Raw genomic sequence first — 21350 nt, 5'->3', positions numbered from 1 at the left:
GGGATCCAACATGGCGGCCGCAACGATCCTGGCGATGGCGGTGGAGCCCATCAGAACATAGTGGCGGGGAAGGGGGGACAGTCCGCACTCACGGTGGCGTCGGCGGCGACGGCTGAGGGTGGTGGAGGGAAGAAAAGCGACGGAGAGCAAAAGGAAGGGCAGGCAGGCAAACAACTCGGCGTAGAACCGAGCGCCGGCTCGAGCGAAGGCAGAGGGCCAGAACAGTGGGGATGGCGGAGCCACGCAGAGTAGCGTTTATTAGCCTGTCACCGGTGAGGCGGCGCGAGGCCGAGTTCCCGGGGGCCGAACGCGAGCCCGACTACCCTCGCGAGCCCCCCCGACTGGAGCCGCAGCCGTACCGCGAGCCGGCCCGGGCGGAGCAGTCGGCCCCGCGGGAGGTTGCCCCCCGGTCGGACGCGCAGCCCCCGCCGCGGGAGAAGCCGCTCCCCCAGCGCGAGGTCAGCCGCGCCGAGCCGCCCATGTCGCTGCAGCGCGAGCCCCCTAGGCCCGAGCCGCCGCCGCCGCCGCTCCCGCTCCCGCAGTTGCACTTGCAGCCGCCTCCGCCGCGGGAGTCGGCTTCCCGGGCCGAGCCGCAGCAGAGGCCGTCGAAGGAGACAGTGCGCCTGGAGCTGGTGCTCAAGGATCCCACCGACGAGAGCTGCGTGGAGTTCAGCTACCCGGAGCTGTTGCTGTGCGGAGAACAACGGGTACAGAAGATCCCTCCCTCATCCCCTAGACCCCGGGAGCCTCAGGACCCGTCCGCCTCCCCCAGTGGTTTGCCCCTTCCGAAGCCCACCTTGCGTGTCTCGGGTTGCCCCAGAGGGTGGCTGGAGGGGGCAGGGGCCGAGCGGGTGGACGGGCGGTTGGTGCTGCTTTCCTCTGGTCCCCAGTGTTGGCCGAGGCTCCCACCCGGCTCCACTAACCCCCCCCTCGCCACCGCCATCGTACGCCCGCTCCAAACGCTGTTCCAAGCCGGCTTCCCTCTGCACCTTTCGAAACCTGAGGTTTCCTCTCGGCTTCCCACAAAAAATCTGGGGGCCCTGCACGTTGCGTTGTTGGGTTTTGCTTGCGGAGCTCCAGTTGGGGGACACGCCCCCCAGTCTGAAGCAGAGAGATTGTGTAACCTCTCCAGTATCATCCTTACCTTCATCGCTGTTGTGCTGGGTGCTGAGATGTGCTTCTGAGCGTGGGGTATTTATCTTAATTGAAAGGGGATTTAAAAGTAATCTAAACATTTTCAGAGTAAGGATTCCACTTTAGGATTGGAGGTTACGTGGGTTAGTTATCTGGTTCCTTATTTTTCTCTCTCGTGTTGATATTGGTAAACCTTTTTAGCTTTGTTTTCTCTAGTGTTCATACAATAATTGAATGGGAGGGTGTCTCGTATTTGGTGCCTACCATCATATCCTTGTTTGAGTACATATCATTAGTTTATTGGTCCTACTTGGAGGATATTGCACTTGGCCATTGTAATTTTTGAAGAGTGATAAAAAAAACTTAGCTTTGAATTTCTAAAAACTTTATTGAAAATATATAGGTATGCCTTTGGTGGAACTGGTGAACAATGGAGATAGGAGAGAGGTTCGTTGATAACTAATTTTTATTGTTGGTTGGTGATGTTCAGAAGTAAACTAGAAAGGGAAATGGTAGAGTAACAATAATAAGAGAACAGTTTCCTCTGTTGTTTAGAGACTATGCTCTTTATTAGGTTTTGCTTTAGCACAGGTCTAATGGACTCCAGAAGTCACTTGTTTTATTTTCATCTTCAATTATCTTTATAGTTGAAATGAATACCTTAGTTTAAAAATATCATACTAAACAACGTCACTAGATTTTGTTTATTGTAAGGCCAACTAATCTTTTGATCATTATTTACAAATACTGCTGTGTGGTCAAACCAAAATGAATTGTTAAGGATAGAGATCATTTTGGTCATTTCCACATAACATTTTGTGCTTTAGATTCACTTTAGTGCCCCTGTCATTTATAAAGTGATGCCATTTTTTTCCCCCAAAGATTTTTGCAAATACTGGATTGGAGCATTTTTCAAAAAATTGTACTATGTTTGCTCTTCTAATCTATGTAAACTTGCAGTTTTACTTCCTAATCTACATCATAAGTTACAGGTGATTATATTTGGGAAAAATACATAGTAATGGCTAACATTTACTGATTTCTTACAATGTGCTAGACACAGTTCTAAGCGTAGTACATGGCTTGTGGAATTTAGTCCAGTAGAGCTCCATGAGACAGACACATTTATCCACATTTTGCAAAAGGAGGCTGGTGTACAAAGTGCTCATATGTGTCTTATTAATACTTTTTTCCATGCTAGTACCAATTCTTAGTAAAGCAGAATTCTTACAATTAACTCATATAGTTTAAATTTAGAAAGTCCTGCCGAAATGAACTGAAATAAGAGTTATAGTAGATATACAAAGACCTCTGTTATGACCCTCTTTATGCTGTAATATTGATACTATGATAAACTAATAATAGATACGTATCTTTTAATTATAAGTATAAAGTTAATTTTGATACCCTATCGTATTAACTTGATAATATCAGAATTAATATTTTCATGTAATAGGAGAAAGGTGAATAATTCAGTTTAATTTTTCTGTTTACACTATCAATTTGGGGTATTTTAGTCCAGATTTCTTGTACATTCAGCCATATATCATTTGTCATATTCCACTGAACCAAAAAATCCATTGCTTATACAGTGTACCTTTGCAACAAAGATTTGCCAGATTTTCCTATGGTTACTCCCAGTGAACATATTTATTGCATAAGAAAGTGTAGAAAACACCTTTCTAAATGAAGTTGTCACATTTCCATGAAAGGAAATCCTAGGAAGAGAAACCATCAAAAAGCAAAATGTAAGCAATAGAATTGATCTGCAAAGTGGTGATTCCCAAATTTGCCCTCAGGAGGAGTCCAGTTTATTTTTAGTGATGTTGTAATATTTTCAAAATAGTTTTAATTTTAAGTTATTGTAATTGAACGACGTACTATGTAGCAGGGTTAGAGTAGAAAGGGGAGGAAAAGAGATCTTGTAAAATTAAAAGAAGAAAAGTTTCTAAGATTTTGAAATAGCCATCTATCACCCAATAAGATTTTACTTGATAGGTGTTAAGTATAAAAAAATCTGTTACATGTGAATACCGTCTGTACTAGGGTGAATTTAAATCATCCCCCTTTGTAAATACGAAATGAACAGTAAAACCCCAATTAACCTAATGCAGTTAGAAATTTTTCTAAACTTACTTCTTATTAATACGGAAAAACAATTAAATGAGCGTGTGTTGGCAAAATATGGAAAACAAAACCTCGTCTAGGTTGTCAGGACACAGGTTAGCTAAACCCTTAACCTTGTTATGTATAGAGTATTGATCCTTGATTGAGGCTGAGACATTGCAATCATCTCTATCCTGAAAGATTAATTTGTTCACCATTTCTGGCTAAGGGGAATTGATACACAAGAAATTCTTTTTTAACTCTTAGTAAACCAGAAAATCACTTAACCAGAAAACATCTTCCTATAAACATGGTTAATTGAACATTCAGTATAAAAAGAAAATAAATGATTATAGTGTTAATGTGATTATATTGTTACCAGAGAATTCTATGATATTCCATTGCTTGTCACACTGCATGTTTCGGATAACATATACGAAAGCTCTCCTGAAAATGACGTTAATGAGTTAACATCAAGAGACAGAATCATTGGGTCACTTTTGCCTGTGGGTGGTTGGTAATTTTGATATTTACTAATTGTCAGATCTTTTCACCTGAAAAACGTAAAGCTTACTTAGAGCCTTGATTGTGGATAAGCGTTACTTCTTAACTGTGAAAGAAAGGTGACTCAGTTTTCTTAAGTTTATTTTTATAAACTAGCAAGGGTAAATAAGAGATTTACTTTTGCTGCCTATATAAAGTCTACATAAAATAGTTCAGAATGGTGTATAAGGTGATTCTTATTAAAAATATATACTCGTGTATTTATATTTGCACATATAAAATGGGTCAGACCAGTAGTAAGACCTAGTATTTGGATTTCATAGTGACATGAAGGAAACTGTTTATAATGGCAAGCAAGTCATGGTGGTTGTTTACTCTGCTTAACTTTAGTCTCAAGTTAAGGCTATGCCCTGAATATGCCTAGTACTTCTTATTTCATCACCAGTCTATTTCTGCTAGTTCGTTTCCTTTCAGGTCATATTTATATTTTCCATTGGTAACTCCTATTGGAATAAAAGATTCTATAAATATATTACTTATTATAATAGATAATTTAAAAAATTGATTCAAAAATTCCTTTAAGCTTTAAGATGTATCCTTTAATTCTAATGCCCTAGGTATGATGAATTGTTTTGTATTCATTATGTCCATATTTTTCTGTCATATTTTTAGATTAATCATGTCTCAGACTTAATAGCCAGGATCATGTATCTCAGTTTCAAACTGCAAATCTTCATCCCTTCTGCATTTTTTCTTGCCCTTCAGGGCAAATCTGTATCTAATATTTCAGCTGTGATATATTTTCATTTTTAATTACTGCTTGAAGATGCTACATCAGTAATAGCATCTAGCCTTTTTTTTAAATGGACTTCTTAGTTGTTCATAATTAGATGGAAATAGCATTTTTATCCACATGTAGCTCCTTGTTTTGGGTTTTTTGTATATTGAAATATATATATGTGTGTGTGTGTATATGTATATCTATGAAATGTGTCTGTGAAAATAGTGAAGGATGTGATGTATCTTTTTGTTTGTTTTGGTCAATAGATGGCAAATGTGGGATCCTAGCTCTGTGTCTGTGTTTGTTTTTTTTAATTTATTTTTTATAAATGTATTTATTTTATTTATTTATTTTTGACTGCGTTGGGTCTTCGTTGCAGCGCGCGGTCTTTCTCTAGTTGTGGCGAGCAGGGGCTACTCTTCATTGCGGTGCGTGGGCTTCTCATTGCGGTGGCTTCTCTTGTTGTAGAGCATGGGCTCTAGGTGCATGGGCTTCAGTAGTTGTGGCACACAGGCTCAGTAGTTGTGGCTCGCGGGCTCTAGAGCGCAGGCTCAGGAGTTATGGCGCACGGGCTTAGTTGCTCCACGGCATGTGGGATCTCCCCGGACCAGGGCTTGAACCCGTGTCCCCTGCATTGGCAGGTGGATTCTTAACCACTTTGCCACCAGGGGAGCCTTATTTGTGTGTGTTTTAAACCATGCATTATAGTAGATTTTCACTCTCCTTGCTAGAAAGAAGCTATGATAATATAATCTGTTTGTAGCAATTGAACTTTTGTGCTTCGTTTACAAGTCGTATGTATTTTCCGAATGGATTTTCATTGACAGGATGTAGGTGATACAGAGGTGGTCAATGCTAGGCCTCAGCAAAAAGCTGTAGCAGCTACAGATACTCCAGTGCTAACTCAGGGCAGATGATTAAATGTTGATTGTAATAACCTAGATTCCAATAACCTTTTAGAAGCATTGTCTGACCAAAGTGGTTAATCTTTGTTGGGAAGATCTCAAACTAGAGTTATAGGTGGGATTTTCATGTTTACCTAATTTTCTTGGGTTCTTTGGCCTTTTTATTTTTGATGGGGTAACCATAGATCATTTTGTGGGTGAAGACAGTTTGAATTGTTGAGTTCTTAACCACCAAAAAACTTTAGAATGTGTAAGAGTTCATTAAAACTGCAAATATTTTTGCTATAAACCAACATTTCATTCTATTTCCTTTTTTTTTACTGTTGAATTTTTTGTTTTGTAATTTTAAAAAAATTTAATTTTTTAAATGAAGTGTAGTTGATTTACAGTGTTGTATTAGTTTCCTTTTTAGTGACTTTTTTATTAAAAATTTTTTTTTCAATTTATTTATTTATTTTTGGCTGTGTTGGGTCTTCGTTGCTGCGCGCGGGCTTTCTCTAGTTGCGGCGAGTGGGGACTGCTCTTTGTTGCGGTGTGCAGGCTTCTCATTGCAGTGGCTTCTCTTGTTGCAGAGCACGGGATCTAGGCGTGGGGGCTTCAGTAGTTGTGGCACGCAGGCTCAGTAGTTGTGGCTCACGGGCTCTAGAGCACAGGCTCAGTAATTGTGGCGCACGGGCTTAGTTGCTCCGCAGCATGTGGAATCTTCCCGGATCAGGGCTCGAACCCATGTCGCTTGCATTGGCAGGTGGATTCTTAACCACTGTGCCACCAGGGAAGTCCCTTTTTAGTTACTTTTTTTTTTTTTTTTTTTTTGTGGTACGTGCGCCTCTCACTGCCGTGGCCTCTCCCGTTGCGGAGCACAGGCTCCGGATGCGCAGGCCCAGCGGCCATGGCTCACGGGCCCAGCCGCTCCGCAGCACGTGGGGTCCTCCCGGACCGGGGCACGAACCCGTGTCCCCTGCATCGGCAGGCGGACTCTCAACCACTGCGCCACCAGGGAAGCCCTTTAGTTACTTTTTAATGCTTCTAACTTTGTTAATATTTGGAAAAATTGACTCATGTTTTAAATTTAGATATATTCAACTCTGGTTGAAGTAATACTAATATTTCTATTTCTTTTCCCATTCACTTTGAAGCAGAAGAAGCCCATTTACATGGAAGACCCGTTCAATGATGATCATCAAGAGAGGCAAGAAGTGGAAATGTTGGCTAAGAAGTTTGAAATGAAATATGTAAGTATAATAAACTTTTCACATAGGTAATTTTATCCTGTTGGCCTATTTTTTTTTTCTGTGACAGTTTGGGAGGGCTGATAGCATCCATTGCTCACCTTATCTTGTTCTAACAGATTGAACCCCAATAAATGGTTAGCTGGTCCTATAAAGATTCTGATAGGTTTGTGATGGCTGTAATAGTAGCTGTCATTTATTGTACTCCTTCTAGAGTTCAGGCAGTTTGCTTATCATCAATATCTCCAATCCTTATAACAGCACTCCAAGGTAAGTAATATGGACCACATTTTACAGATGAAGGAACAGGCTCTGAGCTTAAGGTTGAATAACTGATCCAAGGTCACACAATGGCAAGAATGAGGCTGCATGTCCAGGTCTGTCTAGCTCTAATCCTTTGCTCTTTCCACTGCCATTGAGAACACTTTTAATTCCTTTGGTGTAGTAGTTCTCAAGCCTTCCTGCCTCTTAAGAGTTTAAGAGAATGCATGTGTGTACTTCTAGGCCACTGGGTTCAGGATCAATCAGAAGCAGCATGAAATTTCTTTATAAGTATCTTGTCTACCTTAAAATTCATGTGCATTTTATATTCTTTGCCACAGTAGGTTGGTGTTTGTTTTAATATAAAAATAAATTTGAATTACCTGATTGTAAAGTTGCTTAATGTTATTCTCAATTTTTCTAGTATAATTGACTTTGTTGGAAGATTCCCCCCTATCCCCTCCCCATTTTTATCTTATGGCTTTAACTACCCTTTGTCTCTGCTAAAACATGACCCAGGAGAAGCAAGACCTTACCCTTTGTGGTTCCCCTGTGAGCATTGAAAAGTATCTCACAGAGATAGGATATCAGCTCACACTAGCTCTGTCATTCATGTTATCTTCAAAATGCAGCTATGGTCTTGGTGGACACTTGTTGGCTCTTTGCGGTAGTGAAGAAACAGTTTGGGGGATGGAGAAAATACATGAGAATATTTTGAAATGTGGGTCAGGTTCTAGGCCATACTTTGCCAGCTACTAGTTGTGTCCATTGGTGAGGTTATTTAACCTCTTTGGGCCATAGTTTTCTTATCTGTAAATTGAGATGTTCAGGTTTTTCACAGCCCCTTGTGGCTCTGTATTCTGTGGCTGTATAATATCTTTAGGGGTGGACTAATGGGTGTTTCCATGGAAGAAATAGCCAAAGTTGTTACATTTGTAGTGTTAATTATAATACAGTGTTCTCAGAACACTGTTCTCTACAGTGTTATAAATCCTGAAATAACTGTCTAAACTTTTTATACAGATTAATACATTGGTTAAATTTAATGTTTTAACCAGGTAGTACATTTACATGGTTCAAATTCAAAAATGAAAAAAAATATAGAGTGAAAAATCTTCCTTTTATTCTACTGTCCACCCACCTTATTTCACTTCCTAGAGGCAAGTAATATTCTTGGGTGTCCTTCCAGAGATATTTTATGTGTATCTCTCTATATACATTATTCCTCCCCCTACCCCGCACCCCTTTTTACACATGTTACAGAATGCATTACATGGTTCTGCTCTTTGCTTTTTTCATTTACTATATCTTGGAGATTTTTTTTCATATCAGGACAAAGAGAGCTTTCTCTCTCTCATTTTTAAGGCTACATGGTATTCCACTGTATGGACATATCACCGTTTATTTAACTAGTCCCGACATAATTTCAGTTGTTTCCAAAAATTTACCCTTCTAATAGTACTGCAGTAAATTACTTAGTAGCATGCCATTTCATACATTTTCAAGTTTATCTTCAGACCAGATTCCTAGAAGGGGAATTTTTAGGTCAAAAGATTTATGCATTTATAGTTTTGGTATATACAGTATTATCAAATTACCAGTTTCTACTCCCTCCAACACTATATTAGAGTGCCTTTTTTCCCCATGGGTTATAACACCAAGGATTAAATTGCCCTTTGCAAGTGGAAAATTCCTAGCATATCCTGTAAGTAATGTACCTCACGGTTAGCATTAAATCTTATTGGGAAGTTTTGGATAGTTCTTGGCATAGAAAAACCAATGTTCTGAAGAAGTTGGTTGATGTGTAAAGTTGTTTCAAATAACTAGGATATATACAAGCACTGTCATTGTGCAGGGATAAAATGTTATTCTTGTTATAATCCAAATTAATGGGCTGTATTTCTTCTCTAGATTTTTATTTTGGCTACTGACTCTCTTATTTCCATTCTAAGTAGAGATTTAAAATGTCCTACCTCATGAAAGCTTTATGTGCATAAACCTAAAAGCATGCCATGAATATTATATCCATGAATGTTAAATATGCATATTATAACAAATTATTTGGAACGTTTTAAGAAAATCATCAGGCTAAAAGTGACCTGGGAGAAGATATCTTGCCAGCTCTAGGCTCTAGGCTTCACAAAAGATCACTCTTAAACAACAAAGATTTTTATTGGTGTTCAGGCATATCATATACAGACATCTATATGTATATTTATACATGTATGTTGTATATTTATTTATACAAATACTATATATATATTTTTTAAGTAAAAGAAAATCTTTTAGATATTTGCAAAATATTAACCCACCAAAGTTAGATTTCTCTTTTTGCAGATGACAAAAAGATGACTTAGTTCTTTGAGGTTTATAAAACACAGATAAAACTTGTATCCCTAGCTACCTTTTCTTCTTACTTTTTTTCCCTTCATAATATAACTTAGATGTCCTTGTCATTATTTCTTTTTTTTAATTTTATTTACATTTTATTTATTTTTTGGCTGCGTTGGGTCTTCATTGCTGCGTGCGGGTGAGCAGGGGCTACTCTTCATTGTGGTGCGCAGGCTTCTCATTGCGGTGGCTTCTCTTGTTGCCGAGCATGGGCTCTAGGCTCACAGGCTTCAGTAGTTGTGGCACGCGGGCTCTAGAGCACAGGCTCCATAGTTGTGGCGCACGGGCTTAGTTGCTCCATGGCATGTGGGATCTTCCTGGAACAGGGCTCGAACCCATGTCCCCTGCATTGGCAGGCAGATTCTTAACCACTGTGCCACCAGGGAAGCCCCCCTTGTCATTATTTCTGAAAATCGCTTAAGATTACTTCTAGCCCTTTGTTTCTTGGAACGAGAGATGGAGTTATTTGTTAAATTTTGTATATAAATAATAAAACATTTGAGCATTTTTGTTGGACATACAAAGAGACATGGTATTTGCCGCCTCCTGGAGAAACTTTCAAAATCATTGGGAAGACAAAACATACATATGACACACAAATTCAGGGCCAAGCAGTGGCCTATGGAAATGAATGACTCTCCTTTGGGGACCTGAAAGTGAGTAGAAGTCCCATTCTTGAAATTGGAAGGAATTTTGGAGACTTGAATGGATACTTTCAACCTCCTTTCTACCCTTTGTAGGCTAGCAATGGATGAGATGCACCAGCAGCAATATATTGTAGTGGAAGGAGCCCAGGATTATGAGTTAATGCAGCTAGATTCTGATCCTCTCTTTGCCATAACTAGCTAGGTGACCTTAGTGAAGGCTCTTGGTTTTTTTATGCTTTAGTATGTGTGAGGGGAAAATAAGGTCTGCTTAGTCAACTTTATAGCACAAGGGTTTTGTCAAAATAAGATGAAAAATAGATTATTAGTGTTTGAAATATTTAAAGTGCTATCTAAATGTGAAATGCTGTTCAGTCACTTAAATATATCATTCTTTTTTTTCTTTTCTGAAAAATAATTTATTTAAAGAGGTAGCAAGTAACTGATTAATTCTGCAAAAGAATAGACATTAAAACACCTAATATTTTTCTCTCCCTTCCAGGCAGCCAGATGTGTGTGTGTGTGTGTGTGTGTGTGTGTGTGTGTGTTTATGTTTTTTTTTTTAATTAATTAATTTATTTTGGACTGTGTTGGGTCTCTGTTGCTGCACGTGGCCTTTCTCTAGTTGTGGTGATTGGGGGCTAGTCTTCATTGCGGTGCAGGGACTTCTCGTTGCCATGGCTTCTCTTGTGGAGCGTGGGCTCTAAGCGTGTGGGCTTCAGTAGTTGTGGCACGTGGGCTCAGTAGTTGTGGCTCATGGGCTCTAGAGTGCAGGCTCAGTAGTTGTGGCTCATGGGCTTTGTTGCTCTGCGGCATGTGGGATCTTCCTGGACCAGGACTTGAACCCATGTTCCCTGCATTGGCAGGTGGCTTCTTAACCACTGAGCCACCAGCGAAGCCCGGGCAGATATATTAACCAGGCCTCTTGATTATCCCAAGGGCTAGACCAATGCAGTGAATTACTTCATTGCATAAAACAGAAATTAAAACATATCATTCTTGTAGAGAATTGCTTTTATTCTGTACCTGTCATAAATTCTTTTTATGTAAACATCTATGTGGTTTTAACCTCTTTTAATTGATGACTCCACTGATTTTGATCTTTTAGTTCAGGCATTCTATTCCAAGTAGCCTTTATTTTTCGTCCTCCAGTCACTTTTTACATATTCTTAACTATTGTGGTCTTCTTAAAGACTACAACAGATTATTTGGAGCCCTTTAAGAAAATCCTCAGCTGGGACTTCCGTGGTGGTGCAGTGGTTAGGAATCCACCTGCCAATGCAGGGGACATGGGTTCGAGCCCTGATCTGGGAAGATCCCACATGCTGTGGAGCAACTAAGCCCGCGTGCCACAACTACTGAAGCCCACGTGCCTAGAGCCCGTGCTCCACAACAAGAGAAACCACTGCAATGAGAAACCCGTGCACCACAATGAAGAGTAGCCCCTGCTCGCCACAACTAGAGAAAGCCTGTGCGCAGCAGTGAAGACCCAACGCAGCCAAAAAAAAAAGAAAATCATCAGCCAGAAGTCGCCTGGGAGAAGAGACCTTGTCCAATCCTAGGCTCTCACAAAAGATCACTGTTAAGCAACAAATGAAGATATTTACTGACCTATTGTTTACTGTCCTTTAGTTACGTTAGTGCCTGAAATTCAGGAGTAGCAAATTCAGATGTCCCCAGTTTCCCCTGATTAATCAGTGAAGCAAGCCAGATGGACAATAAAGGTGGGGGATTGTTCCAAACAGGGGACAGTGCGTGCTCTAAAGGGGACATTGCTACTCAGTTCCAGCCTGTGTTACTTTGTAGGAATTTGGGCTTAGGGTTGCCAGATCTTTCCATTTCTCAAAAGAAGGCTGAAATCTGGATTTTACTCTGTTATCTCTTACTTTTTTTTTTTTAAATAAATTTATTTATTTATTTTTGGCTGCATTGGGTCTTTGTTGCTGCGCGCGGGCTTTCTCTAGTTGCGGCGAGCGGGGGCTACTCTTCGTTGCGGTGCATGGGCTTCTCTTGTTGCGGAGCATGGGCTCTAGGCTCACGGGCTTCAGTAGTTGTGGCTCATGGACTCTGGAGCACAGGCTCAGTAGTTGTGGCACACGGGCTTAGTTGCTCTGTGGCATGTGGGATCTTCCCAGACCAGGGCTCAAACCCGTGTCCCCTGCATTAGCAGGTGGATTCTTAACCACTGCACCACCAGGGAAATCTGATTATATCTTACTTTTAAATGTGGGCTTCTAACTAAAACACCTACTGGGCCAAACAAAATGTCCCTCTGTGGGTCAGATTCGGCTCTCAAGCTTTTGTTTGAGACCTTTGTGTACTTGCTTCACTATTTGTTTCCTCATATATTTAAGTCATCAGTTCATCTACTTTTACATTCTGCCCTTTCTCGTCTGTGAGCAGAGTGGTTGGTGGTACATGTGGGGGCGTGTACCATTTCCATTGTGGAGGAGCGTGCGTTTGTAGGAAGTTTCAGAGAATGGAGCAAGTTAAACTCAATTGGGGGTTTCCAGATATGGAGAAAAATGGGATGCAACTTGATCTCAGAAAATTGACAAATGTAATAACAGGTCCAGTGACCAAGGAGGTGGAAAGTATAAAATAAATCTTACATGTATAGTTTAAAAAAAAATATTGGATGCATTGAGATGTGGCTGCGTCCAAGAGTGATGTTAGTGATAAATTCTGTGTTTTACTGGAAGGCCTGAGAGGCAAGTTTATGGGCTTTTTGTGGTCTTTAGTATATCTAGCTGTTGCTTGTGCTGGAGAGTTGAGTGAGGGGGAGCAAGCGGCCACCTGAGGGAGAAGGGAAGGCTACTTGTGGAGTATAGGATGTGCCTTATCCTGCAGCAGTTGCTTGTGGAAGAGGATTGAGACAGCTTTGGTGATAGCAGAAATTATGGAGAGTATAGAACCCTGTATTGAATGGTTGGTTTGTGTTTTTTCCCCCATTCTGTCCTATCTTTATTGTCTATGTCATATTTCCTGTTATGTTACTCTTCAGGTAATGTGACACTGTATTCAGCACCAATTGCTAAATGTTCTTTTGGGAACAGAGCAGTATAAGTATTCAGCACTTACTTTTACCTAGAGTATATTAAATTGGTTGTTGTACGTAAATCTTAATAAATAGCTAAGTCCGAGTTTTGACATTTGACATTTGTCTTGTTGGTTACTGTAGGAAGGAAGGAGGTTACAGTTTAAAGAGGCCCCCGTGACTTTCCTCATTCCCAGTTTTAAGGCTCCAAATGTGGAGACTAAATATCCTACTGTCCAGTTCCGTTTTTAGGTGGTTTCTAGGTTGTGTATGTTTTTCCGAGGCCATGTATACGGTAGATCAGGGAATGAGGTTTGGTTTGATGGGTGTAGACTTGTTCTCTAAGCCTTCTAGGGCATAGGATAACCTATGGTGGTTGGCAGATTTCTTTTAGTGATTTTTCTCACTGTGTTACCCCAGCCATCTTGAAAGATCATGCTATCCTAGAATTGGATATAAATTCCATAATCTAAATGAAAGTGCTTAACACAATACCTGATACATCGCAGTTAATACTGCTTGAATCTGAATGACTCTCTAAACAGGAAGACATGTACTTCTGCCAGGCATTTATTAGCATGTATAAAATCACATTATGACTTTAAAATCTGCTTAGTACACCACATAGACTTTGAATACCACCTTTGATAGTACCACCTTTGATGCTTAATTCTTTGTGATTTTGGACTCTCAGAGCCCTAAGTAGCTTCGTATTTATTTTAAAAGGGAGGATAGGGACTTCCCTGGTGGCACAGTGGTTAAGAATGCAGGGGACACGGGTTTGATCCCTGGTCTGGGAAGATCCCACATGCTGTGGAGCAGCTAAGCCCGTGCTCCACAACTACTGAGCCTCTGCTCAAGAGCCTGCGAGCCACAACTACTAAGCCCGTGTGCCGCAGTTACTGAAGCCCGTGTGCCTAGAGGCCGTGCTCTGCAACAAGAGAAGCCACCGCAGTAAGTCCACGCACCACAACGATGAGTACCCCCACTCGCCGCAACTAGAGAAAGCCCACACGCAGCATCGAAGACCCAACCCAGCCAAAATAATAATAATAATAAATAAATAAAAGGGAGGATAAGGGTAGATTTGATGAGTTAAAAGTCATTTTGAGCAGTTTTACAAATAAGGCATTTGATGAAATAGAGTTAACTCTGTTTTTAATCAAAAACAAAGTATATTTATAAAAAGTCTTGATTTTCTTTTGGTATGGCTCTTAAAACTGATTTTGTCTAGTTATTTTTTAAAGGATGGCAATATCTTGGAATAACTGTATAATTTCCAATGAAACTGGCTTCTTCATGATATATACTACTCAACTGAGTGGAAAGGAAAAATATTTTTATACTTAAAATAATTATGAATTGTTTGAAAAGTATCCTCAAATATGAGACTGATATAAGTGGATGTTAGAAAGCATTTATGCACCCTATCTGGGAATTTTAAGAATTCTATCTGTTATTCATATTATTAGATGATCATCCACAGTTGCTGAGGCAGTAGAGCGTCCTTGGGAACTTCCTGGGCTGGTTTTCCTCTCTTTGTTTGAGCATTATGTTAGGTCTGGTCTCTAAGGATCAACTTGGTAGGGCTTTGGGTAAAGCAGTTTGGGCCAACTTGTAAATACCACCACAAAATAAATTCTACTTACAAAGCACAAATACCAGTGTATTTAGGTTCTGTTGGCCGGTAATAGTGTAGTCCTACAAATACAATAAAAATGGGAAATAGTAACCTTTCAAAGCAGTCTGAGGGGTGTGATTTTTTAAAGGGCGAGGGAGACTTCTCCACTCAAATAATTGTTTCTTTAGTGCAGTTATCAATTGTAATTGCTTGCCATGACATGCCCTTTTAAGTCCTTGGCTTCTTTGAGCTAAATAAATTCTCTTCATCTTCCTTCAGTCCCTTAGGAACAGTTGAGAATCAGCAGTTTTAGGGTATTTGGGAGGAAGGTTTTGTATCCGTAAGTGGTGATTATAGAAATCTGTGTATAGTATTTCTGTGCTGTTAAGTCAGCTCTTGACTGTCTTTCCACTGACTTAAATCTCTACCCTTTTCTATTGGTAGGTTAAGAAAATTAGTAAAGGTAGAAGATAAGGTTGTGACAGGGCTGGAACAAACAGGAAGCTTTGTGACCAGCAGATATTTTCTTCTCAGTTATCAGACTAGAGTCTTAGCAGTGTCATGATTCTTCTGTCTTCCACAGGTGATCAATGAAAGCTTGTTATTAGTTAGCTTTCTTATTACCTGAAGGCAATAGGGGGTCCCGTACTAAGAACACTTGTTGTTTGTTTTCCATTTTAGTGTTACAGTGTAAGCGGACTTCATTGGCTTGAAACACTGATTATCAGGTTAAAGCAGGTACTAATGACTCAGTAAGCTAGTTTTTTTCTGAGTCATAGTGTGTGAACTAGTGCCCTAGGGGAGTAGATTTAAAGGGGTTTCTTCATTTTAGATGTAGCAAAATTCAAGGGTTTTTTAAATTTGGAAAATAAAATTTGTATTTCTATAAGATGCATTTATTGTGTAAACTGTAACATCAACAACTGGAGGAGGCCAGAGAATTTATCAAGGCAGACTTTGATGCTACTGCAGAGTGTATTTTTGCCACAGATGCTGAAAAAGACAGCAACTCAACATAGGCCCAGTAGGGAAGACGTGATAATATAGTCCTTTGCCAATCTGTCTTGAGTTCCTTTAGGTGAATTTTAATATTTGTGGATTTAAAAAAAAAAAAGGAATTCCCTGGTTGCCTCGTGGTTAGGATTCCTGGCTTTCACTGCTGTGGTCCTGGGTTCAGTCCCTGCTTGGGGAACTGAGATCCTGTAAGCCGCATGGTGCGGCCAAAAAAAAAAAAAAATTTTTTTTTTTTTGTGGATTAACTGGTTTGTGCCTTTTTGGCAACTGTCAAAAATTTGGCTCCACTTTATATCATTTGCGTATCACTGGATTTCAGCATAATTGGGGAACTAGAGAATTGTAAGCTGGAGAATAGAAAAAGGAAGGTAGGGCAGAGGGCAGGCCGGGGACTTGGAGTTTTCCCAGTAAGGCCAGAAGGTGAAGAAAAGTAATCCGAGGCCAGAAAAACTGTGCTCTGTTGGCCTCTGTGATGCAGGAGGGAACTGGGATGTGCCAACAGTAATGCTTTGGCAGCAAGCCAGTATTTGGTAGAGCAAAGACAATGTAACCCTGGCTAGTGGAGAGGGATTTGAGAAAGAACCACCATGGGCATGGGTGTGTCGCATATAGTTTATCCAAAACTCTCCCTGCAGTGGGCCTGGGAAGCAGAACCGTATAACGAGTCAAACAGTAAATGATGTTGAACATTTGATGGTCCAGACCTAAGAAAAAAAAATTCCTTGAATGGGTAGTACATGCACTTAATAAAAATTTGAAAGATACAAAAGATAAAATAATGAAAAGTAAATCTACCTCCTACCCCTAACTCCCAGCTAATCAGCTCCCTTCTCAGAAATAATCACTGAGTTTCTTGCCCAAGAGATCTATGTATATGTAAGCATTTACATATTTCAAAGATTTTTTTCACTATAAAAGAATATATAAATACAGATAAACAGAGAGGAAAATAAAAATCAGCTAATCATCTCTAAGCCCACTTCCAGGCATAACCACTGTTAATAGTTTGATGTGTACCCTTTTAGGGCTTTTAAAAATGCATATGAGCTTATGTACGTCCTCTCTTGCACTTTTTTTAATCACTTGAGTATTACATGAACACATTCCAGTTATTAAAAACAAATTCAAATATACATATTAAGCCAAAGTCTTCCTTCACCACTGCCTCCAGTTTTATCCCTTCCACACTGGTAATGGTCATGGTTATCTACGTGTTACAATTCTTTGAGCATTATATATATAATATATAGCTGTAGATGTATATTGTTGTGTTTTTCTTAAATGAGATCCTACTATTTGTATGATAGTTGAAAAAGCAGTATCTTGTTATGTTAATGTTGTCTCCACGATTACCAGTTAGGTTGAACACTTTCAGATGCTTAGCGAACATCACTGTTACCTTTTCTGTGAATAGCCTGAACTATACGTAACATCTGGTGAACTGCTTTTGTTGCCCTCTGTGCTATTAAATATTCTTCTACCACACTGTTTTAAAATGGCTGTTAATATTGCATAGATTTGTCATAGTATATATAATTTATACCTTTATCATTGTTACGATGCTTTAATTGATACGATTTTTGGGAAAGCTTATACTTCTAAGATCCTATTTTGAGAGCCTATTTTAGTCAGATTAATACTGTTATAGTTAAGTAAAAGCATTAGCCATTTTGGTTACTGTCATTGACAAGAGTCACATTTACTTATTTAACCATTTTATTGCATATATTAGATATGGACTCAGAACTATTAATAACTGCTATCTTTTCCTGTGGTTAACTACTGGTAGCCTTGCCTAGACTTAAATGTTCCTGAATCTGTCTACTTACGCATAAGTTACTTGGACTTCTGCATGTGTCTTGTTGGGCCCATTAAAACAGAACCCATTTGTTTTTCTAGTTTTCCCTACGTAAATCTTTTTTAGGCAGCTAGTTGTGCCTAGACAAAAAATACGTTAGGAGAGCAGAAAAAGATCATTGTGATTTTGAGTAGAAAACATCCAGGAGAAAAGGTTTACAACTTGGGCTGAGGGACTTTCTTGGTGGCGCAGTGGTTAAGAATCTGCCTGCCAATGCAGGGGACACGGGTTCGAGCCCTGGTCTGCGAAGATCCCACAAGCCACAGAGCAACTAAGCCCGTGCGCCACAACTACTGAGCCTGCGCTCTAGAGCCCGTGAACCACAACTACTGAGCCCGTGTGCCACAACTGCTGAAGCCTACCCACCTAGAACCCGTGCTCCCCAACAAGAGAAGCCACTGCAATGAGAAGCCCGCGTACCCCATTGAAGAGTAGCCCCCGTATGCCGCAACTAGAGAAAGGCTGTGTGCAGCAACGAAGACCCAACGTAGCCTTAAACAAACAAACAAACAAATAAATAAATTAAATTTATTTCAGAAAAAAACCCCAAAACTTGGGCTGAGCAGTAAAGGGTGGGAGAATTCAGAGAGGAATAAGAGATTATTCCCAATAAGGGGGAAGCATGAGGAAAGATAAGCAAGTGTGCTTGGGAGGAGAGTGGATCTATAAACTGAATGGATTGAAGTGTTCAAGTCAGAAAATCCTAAGAAAAAAGTTGGAAGGGTGGTTTGAGCCAACATTTAGAAGGTATTTAATTACTGCCTTATTAAGGGTTTTGGATATATTTTGTAATAGGATGCTTCTGCAGCATTTTGAGCAAGGGAATCAGAGAAATATTAGATATTAGGCAGGATGAATTGAGAATCAATATGAGGAAGGAGAAGCTAATTAAGGCATTCATTACATTTAAGTGAAAAACAATGGCCACGATTATAAGCAACAGCAGTTAGAATGGAGAGGAAGCTGTCGATGTGAATAATCATATGAACAAAGGTTTGTGGGGAGAGAGAGTTGAAGTAGAAATAATAAGGGTTTTTAAAAATCATCATTATTGAAGTATAAATAAATACAGTTCATTCAGGTATATAATTTGGTATATTTTGGTAAATATACATAGTCCTGTACCCACTACCACAATTATGATATAGAAAAATTTCATCACCCCAGAAAGTTCCCTTTTATCTCTCTACAGATAATCCTCTCCCCTTCAGCCCTGGCTCCTGGCAACCTCTGATCTACTTCCTGTTTCTGTAGATTTTTGGTTTTTGTTTTTTCTTTTTCTAGAGTTTCCTATAAATGGAATCTTATAGTCTTTTTGTACATGGCTTCTTTCACTTATTATAATGCTTTTGAAGTGCACCCATGTTTTGCATGTTATCAGTGGTTCCTTCCTTTTTATTGCTGCATAGCGTATGGATGTACCGCAGTCTGTGTATCCACTTACTGGGTGATGGGCACTGGATGGTTTCCAGTTTGTGGGTGCTAAGAGTAAAGCTGCTCTAACGTTGGAACACAAGTGTGTGTGTGAACATATGTCTTCATTTCTCTTGAGGAAATATTAAGAGAGGGATTGTTAGGTCACATGATAAGTGTGTGTTTAACTTTATAAGAAACTGCCGAATTGTTTTCCAGAGTGGGTGTATCATTTTGCAGCAGCATGTAGGAGAGTTTGGATTGTTCCACATCCTTGTTAATGCTTGCTGTCATCAACCTTTGTAATTTTAGTTAATAATGAAGTTTTAAGGCAGAAAAATAGACTTAATAAAATGGAAATGTCAAGTGGGGGAAGCTAATTTGGAGATGATTGACAGCAGGAACACTGGTTTGAGTTTTGGTATTGAGTTTTATGTGTCTCCGAGTGGAAAAATGACCTCAGAAGTTCTATCACTTCTCCTACAGGACTTTTAATACAATGATACTTTGGAGTCAGATGGTCATGAGTTTGAAAATTGGCTCTGTTACTTTCTCTATGAGCTTAGACAAGTTATTAGTTTTTTCCAAGGTTTAGTTTTTCCCATTTGTTAAATGGGAAATAATATATGGTTGTACTTAGAATAGGTGCTAATGCAAAGTCAGCGCTCGGTGGATGGTGGCTGTCATCATCATTATCATGATTGGTAATTAAATATATGTTTTATGCCCCCACTAACTTGTGACTTTCTTGCAAATCTCTGCATTTTTTTCTTTCCTAACTCATCTCCCCAACTGTGTTCATTCCCCACCACAATGGCCAGAGTGATTTTGTTAAAGCACTAATCTTACCAGGTTACTTACCAGTTCCAACACTTTCTGTGGCTTCCACAAGTGATTACTTCCACTCATCCTTGTCTGGGCATAAATATCTCAGGAAAGCCTTGATTAGGTCTTCTGTTAAAAAATCCAGTACCACCTATAATTCCCTTTTTACCATTTATTACTACTATAATTATTTAATCTTTCCCTTCTCCACAATACTATGAATATAAAATCCATGAAGGCTGGCACTTGGTAGGTGCTCAGTTAATTTGTTGAGTAGATTATCTTCTTTTAACTTCCTTTAGGGCAGAGACTTCATATTTAAATCTAAGTTCCTTCTGACATCTAACACAGCGTTCCACACCTTTCTGGCACCAGGGACTGCTGTTTTTCCATGGACACATGGGGGTGGGGTTGGTTCAGGTGGTAACGTGAGCAATGGGGAGCAGCAGATGAAATTTCACTTGCTCACCCACTGCTCATCTCCTTCTGTGTGGCCCGGTTCCTAACAGGCCACTGCCTGTTACCGGTCCCTGGCCTGGAGGTTGGGGACCCCTGATTTAACATATTGCTTTCTTTTTTTTCTTTCTTTTTTTTTTTTTGCAGTATGCGGGCCTCTCTGTCGTGGCCTCTCCGGTTGCGGAGCACAGGCTCCGGACGCGCAGGCTCAGCGGCCATGGCTCACGGGCCTAGCCGCTCTGCGGCGTGTGGGATCTTCCCGGACCGGGGCACGAACCCACGTCCCCTGCATTGGCAGGCGGACTCTCAACCACTGCGCCACCAGGGAAGCCCTCCTTTTTTAAAAAATTAATTTTTATTGGAGTATAGTTGATTTACAATGTTATGTTAGTTTCTGCTGTATAGCAAAGTGAATCAGTTATACATATATTCACTCTTTTAATAAATTTATTTATTTATTTATTTTTGGCTGCGTTGGGTCTTTGTTGTCACTCTTTTAGATTCTGTTCCCATATAGGTCATTACAGAGTATTGAGTAGAGTTCCCTGTATTATACAGCAGATTCTTATTAGTTATCTATTTTATACATAATAGTTTGTATATGTCAATCCCAGTCTCCCAATTTATCCCTCCCCTCTACTTTTCCCCCTTGATAACCGTAAGTTTGTTTCTACATCTGTGACTCTATTTCTGTTCTGTAAATAGGTTCATTTGTACCATTTTTTTAGATTCCAAATATAAGTGAGATCATATGATATTTGTCTTTCTCTGTCTAACTTACTTCACTCAGCATGACACTCTCTAGGTACACCCATGTTACTGCAAATGGCGTTATTTTGTTCTTTTTTATGGCTGAGTAATATTCTTGTATATATGTACCACATCTTCTTTATCCATTCCTCTGTCAGTGGACATTTAGGTTGCTTCCATGTCTTGGCTATTGTAAATAGTGCTGCAGTGAACATTGGGGTGCATGTATCTTTTCAGATTATGGTTTTCTCCAGAGATATGCCCAGGAGTGGGATTGCTAGATCATATTATAGCTCTATTTTTAGTTTTTTAAGGAACCTCCATACTGTTCTCCATGGTGGCTCTACCAATTTACATTCCCACCAACAGTGTAGGAGGGTTCCCTTTTCTCCACAGCCTCTCCAACATTTATTGTTTGTAG

The 21350-nt window shown here is 39.9% G+C and overlaps 1 protein-coding gene across 1 annotated transcript in view; it reads left to right on the top strand.

Moving 5' to 3' along the window:
* Window positions 1–230: 230 nt before the first annotated feature.
* UBN2 (ubinuclein 2) overlaps window positions 231–21350 on the top strand; it is a gene marked incomplete at its 5' end in the record, with an annotated part of 66412 nt that continues 45292 nt past the window's right edge. Inside the window, 2 exons of the mRNA XM_082661856.1 lie at window positions 231–707; window positions 6570–6662. Of these exons, the coding sequence (XP_082517982.1) occupies window positions 231–707; window positions 6570–6662 (570 nt within the window). The remainder of the gene's footprint in view (window positions 708–6569; window positions 6663–21350) is intronic.

Source organism: Grampus griseus (genome assembly GCF_964374135.1).
Source record: "Grampus griseus genome assembly, chromosome: 9".
Classification (NCBI taxonomy): domain Eukaryota; kingdom Metazoa; phylum Chordata; class Mammalia; order Artiodactyla; family Delphinidae; genus Grampus; species Grampus griseus.
Note: the sequence above shows the minus strand (reverse complement) of the source record. Positions and strands in the feature narration are given on the sequence as shown.